The 20,192-nt window shown below is 53.8% G+C and overlaps 4 protein-coding genes, 1 long non-coding RNA gene and 2 other non-coding genes across 7 annotated transcripts; 3 read left to right on the top strand and 4 right to left on the bottom strand.

Annotated features, from left to right (window-relative positions):
* The first annotated feature begins 571 nt into the window (after window positions 1–571).
* Window positions 572–5,220, top strand: NOXO1 (NADPH oxidase organizer 1). Its single transcript, XM_042037741.1, has 8 exons — window positions 572–727; window positions 1,140–1,220; window positions 1,335–1,398; window positions 1,882–2,062; window positions 2,300–2,481; window positions 2,699–2,812; window positions 3,296–3,413; window positions 3,663–5,220. The coding sequence occupies exons 1-8, from the start codon at window positions 662–664 to the stop codon at window positions 4,306–4,308; spliced, it is 1,452 nt and encodes a 483-aa protein (XP_041893675.1). The 5' UTR covers window positions 572–661; the 3' UTR covers window positions 4,309–5,220.
* A 345-nt stretch (window positions 5,221–5,565) lies between these two features.
* Window positions 5,566–14,104, bottom strand: TBL3 (transducin beta like 3). Its single transcript, XM_042037064.1, has 22 exons — window positions 14,001–14,104; window positions 13,821–13,872; window positions 13,644–13,739; window positions 13,369–13,416; window positions 12,898–13,039; window positions 12,622–12,706; window positions 12,194–12,361; window positions 11,717–11,792; window positions 11,471–11,567; window positions 10,892–11,088; window positions 10,449–10,590; window positions 10,027–10,085; window positions 9,432–9,535; window positions 8,895–9,045; window positions 8,540–8,770; window positions 8,298–8,368; window positions 7,747–7,903; window positions 7,329–7,387; window positions 6,987–7,090; window positions 6,752–6,823; window positions 6,270–6,428; window positions 5,566–5,783 (listed from the first exon to the last, which is right to left on the bottom strand). The coding sequence occupies exons 1-22, from the start codon at window positions 14,051–14,053 to the stop codon at window positions 5,671–5,673; spliced, it is 2,436 nt and encodes an 811-aa protein (XP_041892998.1). The 5' UTR covers window positions 14,054–14,104; the 3' UTR covers window positions 5,566–5,670.
* A 265-nt stretch (window positions 14,105–14,369) lies between these two features.
* Window positions 14,370–15,033, bottom strand: LOC121668853. The gene is made up of 2 exons (XR_006017571.1): window positions 14,943–15,033; window positions 14,370–14,557 (listed from the first exon to the last, which is right to left on the bottom strand). It is a non-coding gene; the product is annotated as an uncharacterized LOC121668853 (long non-coding RNA).
* On the bottom strand, window positions 14,633–14,758 carry LOC121669207. The gene has a single exon (XR_006017643.1). It is a non-coding gene; the product is annotated as a small nucleolar RNA ACA64 (small nucleolar RNA).
* A 128-nt stretch (window positions 15,034–15,161) lies between the features above and the next one.
* On the top strand, window positions 15,162–17,990 carry RPS2 (ribosomal protein S2). The gene is made up of 8 exons (XM_042037067.1): window positions 15,162–15,176; window positions 15,280–15,438; window positions 15,554–15,643; window positions 16,086–16,193; window positions 16,753–16,926; window positions 17,002–17,161; window positions 17,577–17,668; window positions 17,869–17,990. The coding sequence occupies exons 2-8, from the start codon at window positions 15,283–15,285 to the stop codon at window positions 17,947–17,949; spliced, it is 861 nt and encodes a 286-aa protein (XP_041893001.1). The 5' UTR covers window positions 15,162–15,176; window positions 15,280–15,282; the 3' UTR covers window positions 17,950–17,990.
* LOC121669206 lies at window positions 17,349–17,486 on the top strand. Its single transcript, XR_006017642.1, has one exon. It is a non-coding gene; the product is annotated as a small nucleolar RNA SNORA64/SNORA10 family (small nucleolar RNA).
* A 355-nt stretch (window positions 17,991–18,345) lies between the features above and the next one.
* On the bottom strand, window positions 18,346–20,045 carry NDUFB10 (NADH:ubiquinone oxidoreductase subunit B10). The gene is made up of 4 exons (XM_042037068.1): window positions 19,844–20,045; window positions 19,087–19,225; window positions 18,666–18,805; window positions 18,346–18,540 (listed from the first exon to the last, which is right to left on the bottom strand). The coding sequence occupies exons 1-4, from the start codon at window positions 19,989–19,991 to the stop codon at window positions 18,446–18,448; spliced, it is 522 nt and encodes a 173-aa protein (XP_041893002.1). The 5' UTR covers window positions 19,992–20,045; the 3' UTR covers window positions 18,346–18,445.
* Window positions 20,046–20,192: the final 147 nt, after the last annotated feature.

Raw genomic sequence — 20,192 nt, 5'->3', positions numbered from 1 at the left:
AGTTACACCCTGGGGTTGTGTCTGTTCATAACATTGGTATCTCCATGGACATACAGATAAAACTACCAGAAGTCTGTTTAAAGTAACTCAGCAGGTGCGACAAAGCACGGAAAATAATATTTGCAACAAATATTACTCACATTAAGTGGTGCCTGATCTGTGTTTTGCAACAACTCATATTCTCAATCAGTTTTTGGAACTAGAGTGAGCTCAGCCGTCCGTGCAATACAGCCATAAAAACCTCACGTGTGTCCCGGAAATATCTCGGAGCAGATGCTGCTGCCCCTGTGACCTCCTCTAACGCAGGGCTAGCAAACAACCCTGGCTCCCTTCCCGGCACTGGTTAGTAAGGATGTGATAAAAGAAGGTGTTTCTCCTCCCCGGTTCCCTGAACTGTGTCCCGCCTGCAGCCGGCAGCATTTGCATGTTAAAAGCAGGGGGAAAGGTAAAAGGCACGCGGTAGTTTGCCAAATTGCGGAATTTCTGCCTGGTGGCTGGGCGGAGGAGGAAGCTCGGGAACACCTCTGCCCTGCCTCCTGCTCCAGGGTATTTAAACTCGGCGGTCAGGGCTGGAGCCGTATCTCTGCTCCCTCTAGCTCTCATCCTTCCCTCACACATCCCTCCAGCTCCCTGCGAAGGAGGAGGAGCAGCCGTGGGGAAGATGAGCTGCAACAGGTACCCCGTGGATGTGAAGGCTGTTGGCTTCATGCAATGCAGAAAAGAGAAGGTACTTTAACTTTTACTCTTTTTTTTGGCTTTGTTTTCCTCCTTAAATACAATTTACAAATGGGGAAACTAGAGGAGTTACTTTTTCGGGGGTATGCTCATTCCCCACAGTGTTGGGATCGGAGCCTTGGGATCTAGGACAAGGGGACTTGTTTTTTAATGGGCTTCATATCTTGGATTTTGCTCTCTTTCTGTCACAGCACCACAAAATTCTCCTGGTTTCAGCAATGATTTTCCATTTAGGGCTATGAATTAAGGAAATATTTTTGTAGGTTTAATGTTTTATTTCGTTTTTATTGTGACACTCTCAGCCTGAAGCCACAACTAAACCACAGCAAATGCTGATTGCCTGAAAGCATCCAAAATTGAACATTGTGATTAAAATGCTTTTCTTTCCCCTGTTCATTTCCCAGAACTACATGATGTTTGTGTCTTGGTCAGATCAGAACAACATTCTCATCTACAGGACGTTTGAAGAGTTTAAGAAATTCCATGTAAGTGACTTTTCAATTCCTGAAATTTCAAGGTTCCTGTCCTGGGGAGGGGAAGGAGCCCAGGCATGTATCAGCTGTGAGGAATCACTGTTCTCTCTTTCTCCTTGCTTTTAGAAGGAGCTGAAGAGAAAATTCCCCACTGAAAGTGGGTCACTGAGGAGTTTACCCAGGTTTAAAGGTAAGGACAAATCTCTGATGGGCCACAAACACGAGAGTGGTTGGGGACAGTCATAACCTATGACAGAGACTGAAGTCTCTGAGTCTGACCTTGCTCTGGAACAGATTAGGGGTCACTCCTGCTCCTGCCATGGCACCACTGGGTCACATCAACGTTTGGGTCTCATACAGACCTAAAATAACCCAGAAAGGCTTTTTTTAATAGATAATTGCACTTGGTAAATTAATGCTACATTTCAAATATTGGCCTAGATCTTCTTGAAACTTTACATGTGAAAAAAAGATAAATTTTAGATGTTAAAAAATCATATCAGGAGCTGTTAAAAATGACAGGGAGGCAGGGACAGTGACTTTGTACGGTTTGGGCTTGGGCAGGAAGGGTGGTGGGTGAGGGCACCCCGGCTGCTGTTCAGGGAAAAGATGCTGCTCCCAGGATCCAGATCCATTGCTGTCCTGTCCCAACTGTGCCCTTGTTATTTTGAAGGTATAACTATGCAGCAGAGGAAGGGAGGGAAGCTGAACAGGTGCCTGGAAATCCTGAAACTGCTGGAAACGTATTCCCAGGAGCTGCTGAAAACGGACGTGAAAATCTCCCAGGGTGAAGAGGTGAATCAGTTTTTCAAGGCACAGACTCAAGACCTTGATCCCTCCTTCCCTGAAAACAGGTATGAAATCTGAGTTGTACTTTTTTCTTTGTTCATGAGGCAAAAATGTTATGGGATATGGATAGAAGGGAAACACCAGTTACACTCCAGGGCAGTTCAGCTGGCTGCTTCTATCCCGGTTAATTTTGTTTCTGATGCCTAAAGCTTTTCTCAGCCCGCTGCAGAAATGATTTTCCCAAAATCAATAAAAAACTCAACCTTCCACTTGCATTTTTGACATGAGACTTTACTTTCCAGTGTTGTGATCATGCCATCAGTATTCAGAAGGGAGAAGAACCCCCAGCCCCTCTCCATCACCCTCCCTCAGGCATCGGAGAGCTACCGCTGCATTGAGGCCTTTGAAACCAAAGACACAAAGAACAAACCTTTCACAGTGGCTCAGAAGGAGATTGTGGAAGTGTTAATCAAGGACATGACTGGTAAGTTTGAGAAGATTCAGTGTCAGGGGTGGATGGGCAGATGGATTCATAGCTCGGCAAATGCTGAGGTAGTGTCAGGGTTGCAGGTGTTTGCACTTGTGTGTTTACCTGGGGGGACAGTGAATGCCCCTGCTGTCTCTTGTATCCCCTACCCAGGGATTATTGTCATGTCTTAACTTGCAGGCTGTTAAAATCTGGGTATTTTTGTTCTTTGTAGGCTGGTGGCTGGTGGAAAACGCAGACAAGCAGATAGCCTGGTTCCCAGCCTCATACCTGGAAGAGCTTGATGCCTCTGAGGACATCCAGAATGCCTTTAGCTCAAATGAGGAGGGTAAGTCTGTTCCTCCTTCAAAACATGAGTTCTGCAAAACCCCACCACTTTACCCACTGCCTGGAGTCCCTGCCTGGACCTCTGACTCTTGTGGTCAGCTCTGCCACCACCTGTGGGTCATGGAATCATGGAATGGTTTGGTTTGGAAAGGACCTCAAAGCCCATCTCATTCCACCCTCTGCCATGGGCAGCGACACCTTCCACTGTGCCAGGTTGCTCCAAGCCCCATCCAGCCTGGCCTGGGACACTTCCAGGAATGGGGCAGCCACAGCCTCCCTGGGCACTCTGTGCCAGGGCCTCCCCACCCTTTTTGTAAAAAACTTTTTCCTTATATCCAGCCTAAATGGATCAGATTGGGGTCCCTGAGCAAACCAGTCACTCTCAGCTGTCTCAGGGACAGTTGCCCTGCAGCTGGGCTGGTCTTTCATTGGGATTGGAGCATTTTCTACACAAGGCAAACCCAACCTCTTCCTCTCTCTGCAGGCAGCTTGTACTTTGTGGTGCAGGCCTATGAGGCTCAGAAGGCAGACGAGCTCTCGCTGAACCAGGGTGTGGTCGTGGAGGTGGTCAGGAGGTCCCACAACGGCTGGTGGCTGATCCGGTGAGGAGGCTTTCCCAAAGTCCTGGCTCCCCGAGGGAGCTGCTTACCTGCTGCAGGTGCTGCTTGCTGTTCCCCACCGTGTGGGATGCACAGGAGCCCCCTGAGCTGAATGTCCTTGGCTGGGGATGGATTCCCTGTCCTTACATCCCACGGACAGCACAGAACTGCTTCCCCAAGTGCTGTGCTCCTTCCCCTCGGCCTGAGCTGCTGGAAGCGTTTTCTCAGTGTTCTTTCCATCCCTGCCCTCAGGTACAATGGCTGCACTGGCTACATTCCCTCCCTGTGCCTCCGGCCCTACAAGAACCCTCACCACAAGCTCCAGACCATCATGAGCTGCGGCCTCAACACCTCCACCCCCATCCTCTGCTCCCCCCAGCCCCGGGGGGAGGCTGTTGCTCAGCCCAGGCTGCAGCCTAGCCCTTCCTTTGTCCCCCGTGAGGAGGACGGGAGCCCTCAGAGAAGCAGATCCCGGTCTCTGCCCAGGGCCAGCTCCACGCCGGAGCTGGATTTGGACAGCTCCTCCCTGAGCTCGGCGAGAAGCAGTGAGGGGGACGCCCGGCTGGCCTGGACACCCGACTTGTCCCGATCCCTGCCCGACGTGGAGCAGGCCAGAAGCTCTCCCGCCTCGACCCGCGGCCTGGCCACGCACAGCAGCAAATCCCCACACCTCAGTGCCAGGAACAGGAACGATTCCGGCTTTGTGGAGTCCTCTGCAGCCGAGCTCGGCTCGTCGCTCGCTGACCCTGAGCTGGCCGCGGGTGTCCCCAAGGTGCCGGCGCGTCCCTCGGCCCACGAGATCCTGCAGAGGTGCAGCACCGTCACCAAGCGCGCTGTGCAGCAGTCGGCTCCCCGGGCGGCCCTGCAGGCCCTGCTCCCGATCCCCAGCCGGCATTAGTGGCCCTGGAGGGGACACGGGGACAGCCTCACTCGCTGGAGGCCCCTGGGAGCAGCTCCGGAACGTCAGGGCTTGGGACTGTCCCCTCCCAAGTAACACACACACAGCCATCACCTCCCTGGGCACCACCGTTCCTGCTGCAGCTTTCGCAGGGGTCAGGGAGCTACTGGGAGAGGAGCGAGTGGTGTCACTCGGTGTGGATCCGGCCGCTCCAGAGCTGGAGGTCACTTAGCAGGCAGTGAATTCTCCCTGAGGCAGTTGTTCACCCTGCCCTGCAGTATGTGAGCGTTTCACAGTCGTGGCTGTGTTGTTCCCCACAGCAGGATGAGCTGACACAGCCATGGCCACAGTGGAGGGCAAAGGCGTGGCACCAGCGTGACTTAGTCACCCCTGGCACCCTGAGCTAGTTACTGGATTGGGGAGGGATGGGATGGTGCACCTGTGTGATGTCAGTTACCTGAACCCCCTATTTTATAGATTTTTTTTTAACTCTTTGACTTCTGGTGTCGATTTGGGTTTTTTTTTTTTATAGGGATGGGCTGGATCTGCTGAATGGTTGTGAGAAAAAAAACCTCTTGGGGAGGAACCTCATCCCTGTTCCCTCCAGCCATGTCTGTGCAGGCACAGGAACACAACCAGGGGAATCACAGCTTGTGTCCCACCTGGGGATGGGGACAGAGGTCACTTTTATGGACAAAACATTCCCCTTTCCAGGGGGCTGGGTAGTTACTGAAACTCACAACGATTCTAATCCTAAACTCATTTGCTAGAATTGAGTTAGAAAAAGTTATAGGAAAATTAAGACTTTTCTCTACACTCATGGCGTTAAGTGTACTTATTCTCCCAGGTATCTCTTAATATGTTTATAAAGAACATGTGGTGTTTATGTTGTTTGTATTTTATATATTTTTGTCAATGAAATAAAATACATGTAAATATCTCTGAAGCTTTCTTGTGTTTCATGCTTTAAAAATTTGCTATTTGGGGAATTTAAATTGTGCTTTTCTCCCTCCCAGCTTCTAAATTTGGAGTGGGCACAGGTGAGACCCCTGCCTTGGTCCAGGGGGCTTTGCCCAAGCAGGATCTCAGTTCCGTGAATCCTTTAAACCCAACTGCTTGGTGGGATTCTGCCTTTTAATTCCAAACTAACTTCTGTTTGTGAGTCTGAAAATTCAGGGTGTGAAAACACAAACCCTGGCTTGGCCAAAGAAACGACCTTTTCCTTTCATTCAGCCCTGAGTAAATTGGATGCTGGACTTGGTTTAGAAATTAGAACATTTATTATAAAATACAGAACTAAAAATCCAGCTGCCATCCTGGTGGGAAAGAGCTCTTTGGAAAGAGAAATCGGTGGGAAGGGGGTCACAGAGTCCCCTGGTCCTGCTGGGCCACATCTGCCAGCCTCATGTTCTGCCACATGAACTCGATGAACGTGGAAGCCTGGAGCAGCCGGCTCAGCCTCTGGAAGTGGCGCTCTGCAAGGAGGGAAAGGATTGGAGTCACAGGGGAGGCAGCAGAACATGTCCTTAGACTGTGGAGCCAGGCTGGGAGAGCTGGAAATGTCCAGCCTGGAGAAAGGAACACTCCTGGAAGGCCTCAGAGCACCCTCCAGTGCCTAAAGGGGCTCCAGGAGAGCTGGAGAGGGACGTGGGACAAGGGGTGGAGGGACAGGACACAGGAAATGCCTTCCCAGTTCCAGAGGGCAGGGGGAGATGGGATACTGGGAAGGAATTCCTCCCTGTGAGGGTGAAAAGGCCCAGGGAAGCTGTGGCTGCCCCTGCATCCCTGGAAGTGTCCCAGGCCAGGTTGGATGGGGCTTGGAGCAGCCTGAGATGATGGAAGATGTCCCTGCCCATGGCAGGGGTTGGATTAACTGACCCATCCCTTCCAATCCAAACTGTTCCATGATCCCTGATCCAAGTCAGCACCTCCAGCCCCTGCCCGTGCCTGCAGTGCCTCACCCGTGTAGGGCAGCAGGGATTCCACAGCAGATTTAATTCCTGAGAACTGCAGCAGGTTGTCCGGCGCCTCGTGCTTCAGGAGGGTTTCCATGACAGCCTGGGCCTCATGGCAGTTTCGGGAGTTGGTGTTCCATGTCACCAGGAATGCCAGCACTGCCTCTGTGGGGGAAGGAAGCCTGTCCAGGCTGGCATATGGGAGAGGCCACACTGGAAAACATCCCTGGGGTCCTACAGAGAGGTGCAGCTCCCACACAGTGATGGAAGCTCCCCTGGATCCCTGGAAGCATCCAAGGCCACACTGGAGAGGGCTTGGAGCAACCTGGAATAGTGGAAGGTGTCCCTGCCCATGGCAGGGGGCGGGACTGGACAACGTTTAATTTCCCTCCCAATCCAAACCATTCCAGGATTGTAAGATTCTAATTTCAGGTGACAAAACAAGCCTCTGACCCAAAAGCTTTCGGCACTTTAATCCTGCAACAAACCTTTCTGATCCTTGCGGAGCCGAACAATGTTCTCTTCCAGGCGCCTTCTCCCCTCAGGTTCCTTGAGGATGGCTGGAGACAGAAATGAGAGCAGGGACACCATGGGTGATTTCACTTAGGGAAAACTGAGAATTTCAGACTAATTATTGGACTTTGTAGCCTTGAACTAGCTGGGAAAGGTGTTCTGGGAAGCAGAGAGGGCAGGAAATGCCTTCAGAGCACGCTCTGGACTCACCCTTGACCACTGTCAACACCGTGTGCGGCCGGTCCAGGGAGATCGCCAGGCCCAGAGCTTTGAGGTACCGTTTCTCATGGAGCAGGTTAGAAAGCTCTTGCTCTCTGGAAAACAAATCAGGGGCAGGAGTGAAACCAATCTTTGGGTGGTGGAAAAAAAAGAAACTACACAAAAATTGCAGATTTTGCAATAATGGTTAAGAAGTCCGTGGTGCTTGTCAATAAACACCTCAATTCCCTCACTCCAATATTGGGATCAGATGGAGCTGGATGGCTCCAGGTGTGGACAGTTTCACTGCACAGTTTGCCCTTCACAGCTCTTTATGGCACAAGATCAACTCACTTCATAATCTGCTCCTCCTGTTTAGCCTGTGCTTCTTTCTCCTCAATTTCAGTCACATCCTATGAAAAACAAGATAAAACTTTATCAAATCCAACTTTAATATAGAAGGATTTTGATTTAGCCATTGAGTGATTTGGAAACCAGTTTCTGCACCAAAATCTTGGGGTCAAGTAATTTAAATGTTAAATCCAGCAATTCCCAAACTCCCTCCAAAGCTCCAATGCTGGGGGCTCATCTGCTGCTCTAAGGAAATACAGGATGGCCAAAAAATACCCCCAAACCCCAAGATCAGCCTTGTTGACCTAATTTCAAATGGCAGAAAAGGAGGAGAGCATGTGAGGAACGAACCACTGGGATGCTGAGCTCTCCGATTATCCCGATTATTAACCCAGGGAGGAACCAACCCCCCATGCTGTACCTGCCACAGGGTGATGCAGGAGTCACTGGAGGCTGTCACCACCATGTCATCTTTCTTGTTGGCGTGAAGGCCCCAGATTTTATCTTCATGACCATCTAATGTTTTCACACACTCGTTTGTTTTAATTGTCCACAGTTTTAAGAGACCGTCGGATCCACTTTTGGAAGAGAAACACAACAGAAAGAATCACTGGACAGATCCATTCTTGCTCTGTGCCACCTCAAATATCAGATGAACTTGTCCCATTCCAATGCCTTCCAAACAGAAGCAGAATTAACCAAAAATGTAGCGGGCAAGATGCACCCTTAGATCTGTCTACTGCGTTTGTCCCAACCCAGCAATGCCACAGCAGCCACATGGAATCCATGGAACTGCTGGAGAAGAGGAAGATTAAAATAACCTCTACAGAAAGCTTGGCCTAAACATGGCATCTTCCTATTAATCCTTCCAAAGATTCTTTGGACACAAGACTGTTCCCTCTTGGTGCTGGTGATGAGCTCAGATATTCCCTTAATTCTGGAATCTCCCCAGATCCCTGGGCAGGCACGAACCTGCTGAGCAGCTGAGCCCCTCGGCTCACAAAGATGGTCTTCAGCACTGAGGCATCGTGGCCTTCAAAGGTCTGGAAAACAGAAAGGAAGCTCAGCAGTGCCAGAGCCACTGCCAGGCCTTTGTAGAGACACAAAAGGATCTGATTTACTCATAAAGGCCAGAGAAATAAGTTCCAGGTTTTTGAAGGATCCTTAACGAACCCCAAGGTTTTGCCCAGGGCAAGGGGCAAAGTTCTCATCACCTTCAGACAGCTGAAGTCCCGAAGTCCCCAAAGCTTCAGGGTCCCATCAGCTGAGGAGGTGGCCAAGACCTGATCCACGGGGGAGAACTGCACACACCAGACCCCACGTTTGTGCCCAGAGAAAACCCCCAGGAGGGAGCAGTCGGAGCAGGACCAGAGCTTGGCCAGCCGGTCCTGTGAGCCTGTGGCCAGCAGTTTGTCATTGGGGGACACTGCCACGCTGTTGATATCCTGGGGAAGCCACAAGAGGAGGAGAAAGAGGGTCAGGCCTTGGCTCTGACTGTGGGACATGGAACAAACGTGGGCTGCAGCACAGGAGGGAGACTGAGGCACTAAAAGGTCAGGGCAGCTGTACCTTGTCATGGCCCCTCTCAGTCACTCTGGCATGGAGGGGCTCTGGGCTGGAGATCAAGGCTGCTTTTGCTTTGGAAGTGAGGGATTCCGGGATGTTCCAGATCTTGATGGTGCAGTCCTGGCTGCTGGTCACTACAAAGCTTTCCTTCAGCCTGGAAGGAATGAAACCATCAAGTGCAGGGAAACAATTCAGTGGTTTCTCCTCCCTGACTGGGATCTCCACACTCAGCCTCTGCTGGGATGTGGAACAGTGTTTGCATGTCTTTCCAAGCTCTTTCATTTCAGAGTGACTCCCCCATCCCTGGAAGTGCCCAAGACCAGGCTGGACAGGGCTTGGAACAACATGGGATAGTGGAAGGTGTCCCTGCCCATGGCAGGGGTGGGACTGGATGGGCTTTGAGGTCCCTTCCAACCCAAACCATTCCATGATCCCTTCACACTTGGGCACCATGAGAAGCTGGGAGGGGGGCAGCACCCACCAGGACATTCCCCTCAATCCCTGTGGTCACAAGGGGAACCCTCCCCCAGTTTGTGTTACCTGGAGCAGGCGACAGCACCCACACCGTGGGCATGGCCCAGGCCCTGGGCCACACAGGTGACCCTGCCAGCCCTGCCCATCCGCCACACCCGGATGCTTCTGTCCTGGGGGGAGGAAAGACAGAAAATGCTGGAGTTTTCTGGGAAGTCATCGGTCCCCTGTGCTTTCATCACATCCCTGAGCCCGACTGGTCCCTGATATTCCAGCTTGAACCTTCATCTTTGTCACAGCAGGTGACAAGATCAGCTCCCACTCTGGAATTCCAGCATGGGGGTTTATTTCTGGTTGTATCAGAGCTTTATTTTTGGGTGCACCAGGGCTCTTAGCACCTTTTCCCCCATCAGTCTCACACTAACAACTTTTCTGACCAGGATGTTTGGAGAAGGAAACACCTCCTTTAGGCCAATAAAATACAACCAATTTTCCCAGGGACAACATTAAAAAGGAATAGTGGGAGAACCTTGTATTTGGGGGATGCAGAAGACAGGGATTGTATGAAAAAAACTCCCTTTCTGGAGTTCCAAAAATGATATAATTTTGCCCCCAAGGATCACTAGGAACGAAGAGTTTCATTAAATGGAGAACTGTGACACACCTTGGCACAGGTGACAAACATCAGGCCTTTTCTGAAGACGTCCAAAGCCAGGATTGTTTCTAAACAGAAGAAATAAAACCTGGTGAATGCAGAGCAATACTGAGATGGGACAACAGAAAGGGGCTAGTTAATGAGCCCAGTGCTTGATGAGCCCAGTTAATGAGACAGGGGACATGTCTGGGACACGACACCCCAGTCCCTATGGACTGAGCCTGTCACACATCTACACCTTCAGCTCCAATTTAAACTGATCTCACTGCCAGGGATAGGGTGTATCCCATGGTCCCTTTCCCCACACAACTCCCAAACCTGCTGTGATGCTGCTCCAGCAAGAATTCTAGGATTCATTTCCACCAGAGTTCAGGAGAAGCTGGATAAAGGAAGAGCTGCCCACGTCCCCCCCGGCCAGCGCTGTCACACACCTGTGTGGCCGTACAGGATCTGGCAGTGGGATGTTGCCAGCTCAAACACTTTCAGCTGGGGGCTATTGGTGGCCACAACAATGTGAGAGTCACCAGGGCCCAGGAACTTCACATCCAGAACTTCCTCATTGTATCCTGCGAGCTGGAATGGAAACAGTCCAAGAGGGAAAAGGCAGCTGAAGGAGAAGGTGGGAATGACTGGTTTTCATTTAATACTGGGTGTAATTTCTACACCCAGGAGGGATTTCTGGCTAAGCCTGTTCTGCTTTCTCGTTTCTGTGTTGATGTCTGGGCAAAATTCCCCCAAACCAGTGAAATTCCCCGTCACTACGGAACAATTCCAGAACAGGCTGGAGCCAAGGGCTCCCCTGGGCAAAGCTCTTCCAGAAGCAGAGCTGATCCTGGAGCATGGAAAGAGGGAAAGGGAGGCTGAGGGCTGTCACCTGCTTCCTGAGCTGAAGGGTTTGAGCGTCATAGAAGACGATGTTGTGCTCCATGGACACGGTGAGGATCTCATTCCTGGCGGGAACAAACTGGCACTGGGAGAGGCTGCGCTCGCTCGGCTCCTCCCGCAGCACGAAGGGCACGGGCTGGGTGTGCACACAGGCAGCTGTGGCCACGTCCCACACCCTCAGGATGCCTGAAAAACCAGCAGAAATCATGGCAGAGCCACTGCTTTACACAGTGGATGTCCAAGGAATATCATCCAAAGTACACTGGGAAAAGCCACAGAGCTCCAAGGCAGGACTGGGCAGGATCCAATGGTGGTGGCAGGAAAACCCTCCAAGTTTTGCTTCTTCAGTGCAAATCAAACTCATTGAGTTTGAAAATAGACATAAATGTGTTTGAGTATTAAATGGATCAGAGTATGCCTGCCCTGTCCTGCTCATCCACCCCTGCCCGAGGAACTCAGGAGCAGGCCCTGCTCTCCAGCCACATGGAGAACGCACATCCCAGGAATAACAGCAGTGAAGTGACTGAAGTGCCACCCTTCAGGCTCCAAACGTGGCAGTGACACCCACCTTTGCTGCCAGCTGTGACAAAGTGCAGCCCTTGTTTCTTCACACCCAGCTGAAAGAAATCTCCCTCTTCAGGCAACAATACGGCGGCTTCCACGGTCTGCAAGAGTCAGAGAGGCACAGAACCAGAGCTGAAAACCCCTGGGAAGGGAGAGAAACCTGATTTCACAATGTACAGACCCTAAAGAGGGAAACCATGGCCTAGAAACTACAAAGGACCTCAAAAGAAGAAACAAAAAGCAGTTTCACCTCATAGACAGGAACAGTTCGTTTGCTCTGCCTGGTGTCCAGGTCCCAAACCATGCAGATCTTATCACGGCCAGAGCTGCAAATGAAAAGCTCAGTTTTAGTGCTAAATCTGTTCAGCTCGGCTCTGGGTGCAAATTTGGCACTGTGGGAGTTCAACACCTCTCTGGAGAATCAAAGGGAGGGAGAGCACCAGCATTCCCTCCCTTTACCAGCACAGGGTATTCCCAAAAACACAGGCAGGTTGGATGGGGCTTGGAGCAGCCTGGGATAGTGGAAAGTGTCCCTGCCCATGGCAGGGGGTGGGACTGGATGGGTTTTAAGGTCCTTCCAACCCAAACCATTCCATGATTCCAATGTACAGGTGCTGGCACCCACTGAGCACTTGTACCAACCCTTCCCCTCACAGCAGAACCTGCCAGAATCCCCCAGTCCTTCAGGAGATGAACAGATGGAGGGTCAAGCCCTGCCAGGAGGTACCTCAGGAGGGTGTTCCCATCTGCAAACGCCAGCGAGGTGACAGCACTGAAGTGCCCGTCCAGCACTGCCACACATTTGCTGGAATTCAGGTCCCAGATGCGGATCTTGTAATCGATGGAGGAGGAGAAGAGCTGCAGGCGGGAGATGTCCGGGTGGAACTTGACCAGGCTGGGCAGGAGGACAGGACAGGAATAAACCACCCAATCTTTAAATAATGCACATCCCACAGCAGGACAGGCTGGATGGGCTTGGAGCATCCTGGACCAGTGGAAGGTGTCCCTGCCCAACAACTCTGTGATTCCATGAGAATTCTTGACCAAACTGTTTCCTCTCTGGAATGGGCTTTCATGTTCCATTAACTCAAGAATTCCACATCAATCCCAGTATCCCACCACAGCCAGGGACTGACAAACACAACTCATCCTTACTGTACCACTCCAGAGGATCCTTTCAGGTTGTGTGTGCAGTAGTGTTTGATCATATCCCAGATCTTAATGGTGCTGTCGCAGCCACCTGGAAAAAGCAGGACATCTGGGAATGAACTCCGGAGGAGAGACATAGGAAGCCAACAGATCTCCAAACTGGCCATGGCACTGGAGCAGTGAACCTCTCCTGACTGCACTCAGGAGGACGCTGCCAAGGGAAGTTCTCCAGGAGCAGAAGATCCCTTGGGTCACCCCCACCGTGACAGTGCTGGCTCGTACCTGTGGCCAGCAGGGTGGCCGTGGGGTCGAAGGCCATGGTGGCCACGGGCGCGGTGTGCACGGCTCGCCAGGTGCGCGCACAGCTGGGCTCCCTCCAGTGCCACTGGCGCAGCAGCAGCGCCCGGCTCCCCGTCACCAGCACCTGGGAGTGGGGCAAGGGAAGCACCATTAACCACGGATTGATTCACTGGCTGGGTTTGGGTTTCTGTCGGTCCCACACAGAGGTGCTGCTGCTGGAGCTCAGGCTCTCAGCAAGTCCGAGTTTGACCCAGAGGGAAGGGCCTGAGAAGGCTCCAGGGGGATCTCGGGAAGCACAGAGGGCATGAATTAGAATCATGGAATATCCTGAGTTGGAAGGGATGCACAAGGATAATCGAGTCCAACCCCTGGCCCTGCACAGACACCCCAAAATCCCCCCTGTTCCTGGCTCAGCCTGTCCCAGGCTCCTGACAGCCCCCAGCACAAACCCACCTCATCATCAGGGCTGAGCACGAATGCTGTGACATCCTCTTCCTCCTCCTGGGAAAGAAGAAGGGAAATCCCACAGTTAAACCATCCCTGGAAAGATCTCAGAGCTCCCTTCTTCACGCGGCTCTGCTGACAATGAGTACAGATCGGGGACCACCCAAAACCCTATGTTTGGGTCCGTTCCCACCTTCCCTGCACTCCTCACCCCTGGGAGCTTCATATCCACAGTGGGAAAATCCCACGGGAGCCCAGGAAAACCCTCAGGAGAGGCCGGTCACCTGCTGGAGGCTGTGCAGGAGAGCTCCTGTTTCCACATCGATGACGTTGACTTTGCTCCCACAGGGGCAGAACATGAACTTCCCATCCCGGCTTATCTGAAGAAAAGGGATCGGGAACAGGAACGTTAGAGCCAGGAGGCGCGACATTCCCAAGTGTCCCTCCAGAGCCTGGATTACCTGGATTCTTCCTCCCTTGTAGAACGGCTCGATCTTCCGCGTCACGGCATAGCTGGAAGGGAAAGAGACGCGCGGAGAGGCCCCGTTAAAGCGGAGCGGCGGTGGCCTGGGGGCTCAGGCCGCGCGGCCCAGCCCCTCATTCGCCCTCGCAGCCCCAGCCCGGTCCCGCCGCTCCCTCACTTGCTCTTGAAGCGCACGGGGGCGACGGCGGCGGCCGGGTCCGTGTCCGCCATGGCCGCGGCCCACGTGCTTCCGGCCGCCACTTCCGGGAAATGGGGAAACACTTCCGGCCCCCGGCAGTGACGTAAGCGAGGGGCCGCCACCCGCGCCGCGCTGGGTGCGGGCAGGGGGCGGCTGCGGAGTAACGGGATCAAAATTCCCCTTGCTCCGTGCGAGCGGCGATAACCCAGCCCGCAGTAGCTCCTGCGGTGCATCTTCTCAGCGATCCAGAGCGTTCTCCAGCAAAATATTCCCTCCCCGCCCCAATGGAGTGATCTCCCTGCTCCGAGCAGGACTTCAGACAATTAGAAAGAAGAGAGACACTTCATCTTTTAAGCATTAAATCTTTTATTGCGCACCAAAATACAAACACGAATCGTTTTCAGCTGTGACTCCTGTCTCGCCGTCCATCACGGCATTCCCGTGCTCTTCACAGCTCCTCCGGGGAAGGGATCGCCATGGAAGTATCAGCCCAGCCCACGGCGGGGCCGCGGCTCTCACCGGCCAGGCAGGGCCACCTGTTACAGGAGAACAAAGCGCTCTGCAAAACAGCCACTACAACCCCCTCCTTCCCTGTACCCGCCGGGCACGGGGCTTATGGGAACACGGGTTTCATTCCCCACACACAGGCGTAGGCAATAAGCTTAAATGTTCCCGATGCTATGGGCGCCGTTATCTCACCCGGGGCCACAGCAGACCCCGAGTGATTTTCAGACCGCGCCGGACGCTACTGCGGCCCCCGGAGCGCCTTCCCAGGACGCTCCCTGCGCCCCACCCGGCCCGGCTCCGGCTCGGGCAGCGCCATCACCGCTTCCCAGCAGAGCTTTATAAAGGTTAAATGCGCACAAAAGAAGGGAGGTGTAGCGGTGCGCTCCCGCTCCCACCACCCCCACACATCCTCACCCGCCGCCGCCTCGCCGCTCACTGAGCGCTCGCCGCGTGCGCCCGCTGTTATCCCGAGAGCCGCGTCCGCCCCTCACTCTGTATAACTTACCATAAACCACTCATTCTACCCTGTGGTTTATTCTTCATTCAGCTCTCGGGGCTGGGCACTGCCGGGCGCTGCTCTCGCGAGATGCCCGCGCACTATAAATAGCGGGCGGCGCGGTGGTGCGGCCTTCTACGCTGAGAGATCACGTAAGTACGGCGGGAGCGGTGGCGGCGGGCCCCGGGCGGTCCCGGGCCCATCCGGGCCCATCCGCGACCGACGGGGCCCGGCTGACGTCCCGCTTTGTTCCAGCAAATGGCGGACGACGCCGGTGCTGCGGGAGGAGCAGGAGCGGCCCGCGGGGGCTTCCGCGGTGGATTCGGGACCGGGCTGCGGGGCCGCGGCCGTGGCCGCGGGAGGGGCCGCGGGAGAGGCCGCGGGGCCCGCGGAGGCAAAGCCGAGGATAAGGAGGTGAGTGGGGATCGCCGGGGCCGGGGGTGCTGCCGACCCCTCGCATGGGGCAGCAGAGCCGGTTCCCGACGGGTGCTGGCGCCTGGTGACTCTTGCTCCTGGATTTCCTTGCCAGTGGATTCCTGTCACCAAGCTCGGTCGCCTGGTCAAGGATATGAAGATCAAGTCTCTCGAGGAGATTTATCTCTTCTCGCTTCCCATCAAGGTGAGTTGCTGTGGACATGGAAGTGATGGGTCAGGGAGGTGCTCCAAAGGTTGGAGCCAGGCTGGGAGAGCTGGGGATGTTCACCTGGAGAAGAGGAGGCTCCGGGAAACCTTAGAGCCCCTTACACCGTCCAAAGGGACTCCAGGAGAGCTGGAGAGGAGCTGTGGACAGAGGCCTGGAGGAACAGGACGAGGGGGAATGGCTTTCCACTGCCAGAGAGCAGGGTTAGGTGGGAACGAATTCCTCCCTGTGAGGGTGGGGAGGCCCTGGATGCCTGGAAGTGTCCAAGGCCAGGTTGGATGGGGCTTGGAGCACCCAGGGATACTGGAAGGTGTCACTGCCCTTGGCAGGGGGTTGAATTAGCTGACCTTGGAGGTCCCTGTCAACCCAAACCATTCCAGGATGCCGTGATTTCTGTGTGCTCAGTGCCTGACTTTTGCAGGAGTCGGAGATCATTGATTTCTTCCTGGGCTCCTCGCTGAAGGATGAGGTGCTGAAGATTATGCCTGTGCAGAAACAGACCCGTGCTGGGCAGCGCACCAGGTTCAAGGTAATCCTGTTCTTCAGGATCCTCGCATTCACAACTTCCCTTCTGCATTTTTAGTGTTATTTTCATCACTCCAAATCCCTGTTTCTGTCCCATTTAGTAAATATTTTGCTGTGAGGGCCATTAATAGTTTACTAAGTGTATTTTAACTTGAAAGCATCAGTGATACGTGCAGATGCTCTTTGAAGCAGTACTGGCCCAAAAGTTGTATTGCAACACTTTTGATCTTCCTTTTAACCAAACTATTCTGAGACTGCAAAATTTAGTTGTTTTTGTACAGCAGTGCTGGATTTTCAGGGAGAAGTTTTGGGTATAAAGACAGAATGCTGTTGGGAAATCATGGGGAGTTCTGACCAGTGTGAGGCTGCAGCAGGGAGTTGAATCCTAGTGCTTTAACCTTGTTGATTTTGACTGAAGGATGAACTCTGAGGGCAAAAATGGGTTTCAAGAACTGTGTATAAGGTTTGGGGGTGAGCTCTGAGTTCCTGCTGAGCAACCCACCACGGTGTATTCTTGGTGGGAAATGCCGCTGAGGGAGCAGTGAAAACTCTTCTGCCTGCAGGCATTTGTCGCTATTGGGGACTACAACGGCCATGTGGGGCTGGGGGTGAAGTGCTCCAAGGAGGTGGCCACAGCCATCCGTGGGGCCATCATCCTGGCCAAGCTGTCCATCGTGCCCGTGCGACGCGGCTACTGGGGCAACAAGATCGGGAAGCCACACACAGTGCCCTGTAAGGTGAGTGTCCCCTGCTGGCCCTGGGGGCTGTTCAAGGGGTGCGTTCTGGAGGTGTGACCCGTTGTGTCCCTGCAGGTCACTGGGCGCTGCGGCTCCGTGCTGGTGCGCCTGATCCCGGCTCCCCGTGGCACCGGGATCGTGTCCGCCCCTGTCCCCAAGAAGCTGCTGATGATGGCTGGCATTGATGACTGCTACACATCGGCGCGGGGCTGCACAGCCACCCTCGGCAACTTCGGTGAGCTCTGGGGCTAGCACGTAGCTTACGGCCACTTCTGTCACTGACGGGGCACAGCATCTCCATTTTATAGTGGTTTGTGCCTCTGGCAGTGAAGCAGAAGCCATGACTTCTGCTGACAGTGCAGGTTGGTCCTGCTGCGGGTTCTGTGAAAGTTAATTACAGAAATGGGGGTTTTACAATCCCACATCTCCCAATCTGCGCGATTGCACTTGTGTGCCGTAGTGTAATTGTCGTAACTGGAGAGAGAGAGAAACCTGAGTTTTGTGGGTTCATCAGAGAGACCTTCCTGTGGTCTCCCTGATCCTTTCAGAATTCCACATTTTTGCACCAGGGGGATATTTTGGAGCTGTAGGTGGGATCAGCAGGCTGGTTCTGCAGCAATTGATGGGCAGTGTGTGACATCTCTCCACAGCTAAAGCCACCTTTGATGCCATCTCCAAAACCTACAGTTACCTGACTCCTGACCTCTGGAAAGAGACCGTCTTCACCAAGTCTCCTTACCAGGTAAGAGCATTTTGGTAACTTGGCAGCTCAAATCTTAACCATTCTTGCCCCTGAAATTCAGGTTTCTATACCCAAAGAATTGGTAGCTATAAAGTTGAGCTACCCCCAGCCCCACACGCACACCAGGGATGGGAAGTGGTGCTAAGGAACAAATGAGAGGGGTTTGAGGAAATAACCCACTGTTGCTGTGTTTTTTGCAGGAGTTCACTGATCATCTGGCCAAGACCCACACGAGAGTGTCGGTGCAGAGGACCCAGGCAGCCGCTGTGGCCACAACCTAAGTGGGTTTTGTACGAGAATAAAGTGATCAGAGAACCAGGAACTGGTGGTTGGTGTGATGGGGGGGTTGGTGCTCGGGGCAGGTGGGCTAAATCATGGAATGGGGTTGGGTTGGAAAGGACCTGGAAGCTCATCCAGTTCCCACTCCTGCCATGGGACACCTTCCACTAGACAACACTGCTCCAATCTCTGTCCAGCATGGCCTTGGGCACTTGCAGGGGCACATCATCTTTACCTAGACTGAGGGAATTCTCAACCAGTGCTGGGCGCAGCAGCATGAAGTGTTCTGGTGGCTCATGGAGGAGAGGAAGAGGTCCAGAGGGCAAATCCCAGTACTGGCAGCCCCAAGTGCCTGTAGTTGAGGGCTTGCAGAGCTCTTCAAAGAATGAATACAGATCTCAACTGTACAGATGTCTGTTTATTGTGGAGGCCAACAGCACCAGAGGTCAAGGAAGCAACATGCACTTGGATACCAGCACCATGGAGGGAGGAACTGTTCTACTCTTCTTGTGCTGCTTTCCTCTCTTCCATCATCCTGTGCTTCTGTTTCATTAAGCAAGTCCGTGCATTCCCATGGTAACCCAGATCACCGTCTGAAAAAGAAAGGAAATGTCTGAGCAGTGCCTCCCACAAGCCTGTGTCCCATGACAAGTGTGGTTTCAGACCCCCCTTTCCCTGGGTTTAGGACCCTTTCCCTGTGTGCTGCTGCCATACTCACATCTGTCCTGGTAGGCCTTGGTGACCTGTGCCAGCAGCTCCATCTCCTTGGCACAGTTCTGGAAACAGTTGGGCCCTTCCCTCTGCTTGCATGCAGCCATTCTTTCCCGGACTATCTCCACGATTTCCTGATCAACCATCCTGCAGAAAAGATGGTGATGAATGTAATAGCAGCTACAAGATGACAGAAAAGCTGAAGCAATGGGGGAGGACACCCTGTGGAATGTCAGCTTGGATTTTCAGGGTGCTGGTTCCTAATGCCACCATGCCAGGTGTGCTGCAGGGACAGCAAGACACTGATGTGTAATGGGGTGGGCTGGAGGTGCTGCCTCAGCACCCCAGCATCCACCAAAATGCTGCAGGTCCCAGAGCTGTGTGCTCTGCTGTGACCTCGCCTGGAGAAAGTCCAGGCATAGCCATACCTGTCCCTCCTCCACTGAGCCTCGGCCTCATAGTAGCACAGGTAGTCACCATCCAGGCACTGGCTCAGGTCAGGCACACGGCGGAACTTCTGGTGGTAGTAGTAGAACTTGTTCTTGGATTGCCACCGCTCGATCCACTCTGCAGAGACAGCCCGGTCACACACCCCAACTCCGAGGGGCAGCACAGCCCCAGTGCTGGCACTGCCCAGTGCTGCCCTCCCAGGCAGCAGCAGTGGGTCCATTACTGTGTCCAGCTCATGCCCACCAGTGTGTCTGTCCCTCTGTATCCCAAGCCCCTGCACCTCTCCCAATGTCCATGCTGTGTCCCATGTCCCTGTCCCACTATCAATAGTGTTCTTGTCCGTGACCCGTGTCCCTGTGTCTGTCCTCCTATCCAAACTCTGTTCTTGTCTGTCCTATGTCCCTGTGTCCATGCTGTGTTCTTCTGCGTCCGCTGTCCATGTCTGTCCCTGTGTCCATGTTGTGTCTCCTGTCCCTGTCTGTCCCTGTGTCCACGCCGTCTATTTGTCTATGTCCCATGTCCCTGTGTCCTGTCCCTCTGTGTTCCCGTTGCTGTTACTGTCAGAATCAGTCTCCCCGTGTCCTTGCGTGTGCCCGTTGCCTGTCCAGGTGCCCGTATCCTCACGCCTTTGCCCCGTGCCCCGGTGTGCCCGTCCCTGTGTGCCCGTCCCCGGGTCGCTGCTCAACTCCCACGGGGAGCGGGAAGGGGGGGGCGGGGGTCTCGTCCCGCATGTACCTCGGACGAAGGTGACGGGCGCGTCGAAGACATAGCTGAAGGCGCTCTGGAAGAAGTTGACGGGGTTGGGCACCGACGTGGTCCTCTCGGAGACAGGGGTGCGGGTCGGCGGCACCTTGTACGCCTCCCAGTCGTGATCCTCCGGCATCGCGGCGGCAGCGGGGAAAGATGGCGGCGACCCCTGAGGCGCCGGGAGCGGGGAATATGGGGGTGACCCTTGAGGGGGCGGGGCCGCGGGAACATGGCGGCGGCTCCGGGGCACGCCGGGAGTTGTAGTGCGCATCTCCCTCCTCCGTGAGGGGATCCCAGAATCAGGGATGGGCCAGGTTGGAGGAGCTCACGGTGTGTC

The sequence above is a fragment of the Corvus kubaryi genome, unplaced genomic scaffold (assembly GCF_017639235.1).
Source record: "Corvus kubaryi isolate FWS band 111438036 unplaced genomic scaffold, C.kubaryi_AGA036_p1.0 37387, whole genome shotgun sequence".
Taxonomy (NCBI): Eukaryota; Metazoa; Chordata; class Aves; order Passeriformes; family Corvidae; genus Corvus; species Corvus kubaryi.
Note: the sequence above shows the minus strand (reverse complement) of the source record. Positions and strands in the feature narration are given on the sequence as shown.